Genomic DNA, 4,187 nt, shown 5'->3' with positions numbered 1-4,187 from the left:
CCGGCCGGGAAAAGCGCGCGGCCCGGGAGCGCCCTGCTCCTCTGTCCCCGCAGCAGCGCGGTTCGGCTCCTCGAAATAAACCGAGGTAGTGAGTGCTGTGGAGCGTTACAACTCCAACCTCGCTCTCAGCCGTGCTGCAGCCTCTGCCAGACAGAATGTTTCTCCTTAATGCTGTCGCTTAAAGGCTTTTTTTCTCCTCAGTACGTGGCTGCTCTTGAAGACATGCTCCGAGAGCTGAAGAAGCAGTCCAAGTGAGTGGCTCTCTGAAATCCTGGGGCGGGCGGGTGTCTTTTGTGGTTTTGTTAGTCTTACACGTAAGACGGACGTCGCCCGCAAACACCGCAGCAGTGCGTACGCTTCCCTGTGGAAGTACCTGTCGGTGGGGGAGAAACTGTGCCCGCAAAGCAGCTACGATACAGCCCTGCGAGGAGCTGTGCAACTCCGTCATGTTCTCGGATACGTTTCCCTGCGTGTCAGCCTTGGCCTTGGGCAGTGCCCGTGCCCCTCCGGCATGCTGCGCCCCAAGCTGTCAGTGCCTTGGAAAAGGTGATTTGCAGGGGGTTGCAAGCATGTTCCTAGCCTGAGGCTACTTCTGTTAGAAGACGCTTCTTTGAAGAACCCTGTGTTGTTTCTTTTTTATTTTATTTTATTTGGAAAGTCACCTGAACAATAGAAAATGCTGATAACTTCTGGTTTTCGTATTATTATCTTTCAATTCCGATAGCAAGCCAGCCCCAGAACTGCTGAATGAATACTCTCGCAAAGTGGACTTCCTAAAGGGACTTTTAGAAGCTGAAAAATTGGTAAGATCTACTAGTTCAGCTTGAAAAGACTTAAGTGTTCTCTGCTTATATTGCCTGGTTCCTATGTTTGCCTTTATCTTATGTCTCAAAATAACACTTGTTAAAATCTTATCAGGCAGTCCTTGTAAAAATGTGAATAAATATATTGGATTTTCATATTTTGTTAAAGGGGAGCATTGTATGAAATCTGAAACTTCTTTCCTCCTTTTCAAAAGCAAAGTATCTCTTGCCTACATCCTTCTCGCTTCTTTGATGTGAGATACAGGGGCAGGTACTGTCTTTTATACTGTCCTTTAGGCCTAACACCTCTTTTGGATGGTACCACGTGCATCTGGAGAGCTATGAAATGCCAATAAGCTGTACCGCAATTAGCACTGACTGTACCCGCACTGTTGTTCAAACCACAACAACTGTTCTGTGGGAAGCAGCTGTGGAAGTGCTCCCTGCATCCTTGTTGGTCACACACCCAGGTGGCCTCACGCTGCCGAATGTGATATTCATGACTTTTCATTGCTTCTTTCTACTCGCAGTCTTCATCAACTGAAAAGGCTCTGGCAAATCAGTTCTTGGCTCCTGGACGTACCCCTACAACAACCAAAGAGAGAACCCCAGCTACTAAAACAGTTCATCTGCAGACAAAGGCTCGTTGCACAGGCAAGATGAGGAGTGAGCTGCTTGGTACAGTATGTTTTGGTGCTGCTGCTTCTTTACTGCTGGTTTATAGATTGTCTCTTGTTGCATTCGGCTGCCTTTGGTGGCTGTGCCCTCAGATGTGTCCTGGGCTGGGTGGGGAGTCACCTTTTTCTGGTTTGGATAGTTTAAATACTGGGCACAGGCACTATGCTAGGCCTGGAGGACTGTCTTTTACCACTGGCCCTTTGTAATCTTCTGTCTTGTTTCTCTTTCTGCCTCCCAGGATTCCTTGGCTATCGATGGTGAGTTTAATCTGTTGTTTCCTCTAACTTCGGTTAACCTGAGTCTTGCAGGGAGAGGAGGAGGAGGTCAGGTATTAGAGATTAGCCAAAATGTGCTTTTAATTTAGTGGCTCACTTCTTTTCAAGACAGCAGATTTAAAAAAACAAACAAACCCAAAAACCCTAACAGACTAAAGCCTAAGTGTTACCAGTATGGTAGCAGGGACTTGCAAGAACCTATTTTTCTAGAATTCGTACAGAAACAGACATTCTAATTATAGAATTAGCAAGAACAATTTACCTTTATTGTTGCTCCTGTTCTCTTCTGCTCTGAGCAAATCATGTGATTTTAGGCGCTTAGAGTAGGCGTTGTTCAATTCCTTTTAAATATACAGCCGTGTTATTCATGTAGGGAACTGGTAGGAATTAATTTGTGGTTTCCATAGCTACTGTTACAGTAGCTGGAGCTAGGCTAATCTGACGTGTCCTGAAAGAGAACACCAAGACACACGGGCTTAAACCATGCCCTCAGGGTTATGATTCATCTGTTTTTTCTCTCGACCATACGTTTGATGTTGTATGTTGTCTTTTCCCTGTGGAAAGCAGGTAGGCATTTGAAATCCATATTCCCTGGGGTAGAGAATCAAGTAGGATTTGGACATCTGAAAATCCCTTACAGAAAACTTGTTTCTTCAACCTATGATTGCGTTGGAATTTATAAGGTGCTAAAACAGAAATTTAACTCTTTTTCCAGATTCTGAGGAGTTAAACATAAGGAAGCGGAAGTAAGTAAAAACTTCTCATTCTGATGCTCAGTGTTTTGGGAACTGCTTTCCCAATGACCTTTAAATCATAGATGTACTTCTATTTGGATGAAGTGCCTGCTGGTAGAAACCTAAATATAATGACTTCAGCTGATTTAACTGTTCTTGTTGTTGCATCAGAGTTGCAGAGTCTGGGGAGACCTTGGGAGGTCAACCCACAGGGAAATACAAATCCCAAATTTTTTTTTTCCTGTGCTCTTGCAGAGGCCTTGCATCTGATGAGAAGCAGTCAGCAATCGAGCTGGATGCTGTGTTACAGCACCATCAGGATATGCAGGAGAAGTTAGCTGAAGAAATGCTAAGTTTGGCTCGCAGTCTCAAAAACAACACTCTGGCTGCGCAGAATGTGATAAAACAAGATAACCAGGTAGCGCATGTTAAAGTGCTAAGCTCTCAATTTTGCAACCCAGAAGGTTAAAGTGCTAATATGTTAAATACTATACCTATAACTTGATTCTAGGTGAGATTAGAGTGGGGAGACTTCGAGGCAATACCTGTCTGCTTCTGTAATGCAATTGAACCTTTTCTCTGTTGGAAGAAACAGTGGTCAGAACTTTCAAATCTGAGTTTGAAACCGTTTGTTCTCTTTGCTCCCCAGACACTGTCGCATTCTCTCAGGATGGCAGACCAGAACTTTGAGAAGCTCAAGGATGAATCTGACCGCCTTGAACAGCACGCAAAGAAATCAGTCAACTGGCTATTATGGATAATGTTAATTGTAGTTTGTTTTATATTCATCAGCATGATTCTCTTTATCAGAATTTTCCCCAAACTAAAATGATTTTCATTTTGATCAGAATTTTCCCCAAACTAAAATGATTTTGATTTTTTGGGAGTTTTTTTGGTTTTTTTGTTTTTGTTTTTCAAAACTGCCAGACGTGCAGTTGGGAAGCTCAGCTGGTATGATAACTGTCAGCAGTCAATTTCTTTGCCACCTATCATGTCCTTAAAGAGGCTGTCCAAGGCCTACCCTTGCATTTCTTGTGCAATCACTGGATTCGGTGAAGGGTTTCATGGGGAAGGCTTTCTACGCGTGGATACTTGGTTACTTTTTTTACTTAGTGAATATTGTTGCCTGTTGAGGGGAGAACTGGGATAAAGATGGCAATTTCCACTCCTTAGTGGATAGATACAGTCCTGTTTTTAAGGCGGCTGGGGCAAATGTTACAATTCCTAAAAGGCGTTTACTCAATACGAATATAAGTAACAGTTGAAGTCTTACAGTTTTTCCTGTCTTTACAGCTTTACCGAACTGAAGTAGGACCTTGCTGCCAACAGGATATTTAATTACAAAGTTATGTACGTACACAGCTGTAGGGTGTAGGAAGAGAATGCTGTCACTGAGTTGCTTGCCTGGCTCAGATTCAGAGAGTATCAACAGGTAAAACTATTCTCAGGCTCACCTTTTTCCCAGATGGGTACTTGAGACTTTGGACTTTTCAACCTTCTTCAGTTTAGACTTACTGTAGAAGGGCCGAAGTCGCTTGCTGTTGCAATGTTTGCTTCCCTTTTTGCATGCGCAAATGTTCTCACTTACTCATTGTCTGTTATGTTGATGCTGTTGCATCAGGAAAACACTATGACCCTGGCACCGTAGAATTGTACACACAGTACTCTCTGTATGGTATAGACCTCACCTGTACATT

At 43.5% G+C, this 4,187-nt stretch overlaps 1 protein-coding gene across 1 annotated transcript in view; it reads left to right on the top strand.

Annotated features, from left to right (window-relative positions):
• USE1 (unconventional SNARE in the ER 1) overlaps positions 1–3,332 on the top strand; it is a 3,448-nt gene extending 116 nt beyond the window's left edge. Inside the window, 8 exon segments of the mRNA XM_009284028.2 lie at positions 1–13; positions 202–251; positions 725–803; positions 1,334–1,486; positions 1,720–1,738; positions 2,472–2,502; positions 2,746–2,908; positions 3,140–3,332. The exon segment at positions 1–13 is cut by the window's left edge and continues 63 nt beyond it. Coding sequence (XP_009282303.1) covers positions 1–13; positions 202–251; positions 725–803; positions 1,334–1,486; positions 1,720–1,738; positions 2,472–2,502; positions 2,746–2,908; positions 3,140–3,322 — 691 coding nt within the window. The 3' untranslated portion in view covers positions 3,323–3,332.
• The last annotated feature ends 855 nt before the right edge of the window (positions 3,333–4,187 follow it).

This window comes from Aptenodytes forsteri, unplaced genomic scaffold, assembly GCF_000699145.1.
Source record: "Aptenodytes forsteri isolate BGI_AS27 unplaced genomic scaffold, ASM69914v1 Scaffold471, whole genome shotgun sequence".
Classification (NCBI taxonomy): Eukaryota; Metazoa; Chordata; class Aves; order Sphenisciformes; family Spheniscidae; genus Aptenodytes; species Aptenodytes forsteri.
Note: the sequence above shows the minus strand (reverse complement) of the source record. Positions and strands in the feature narration are given on the sequence as shown.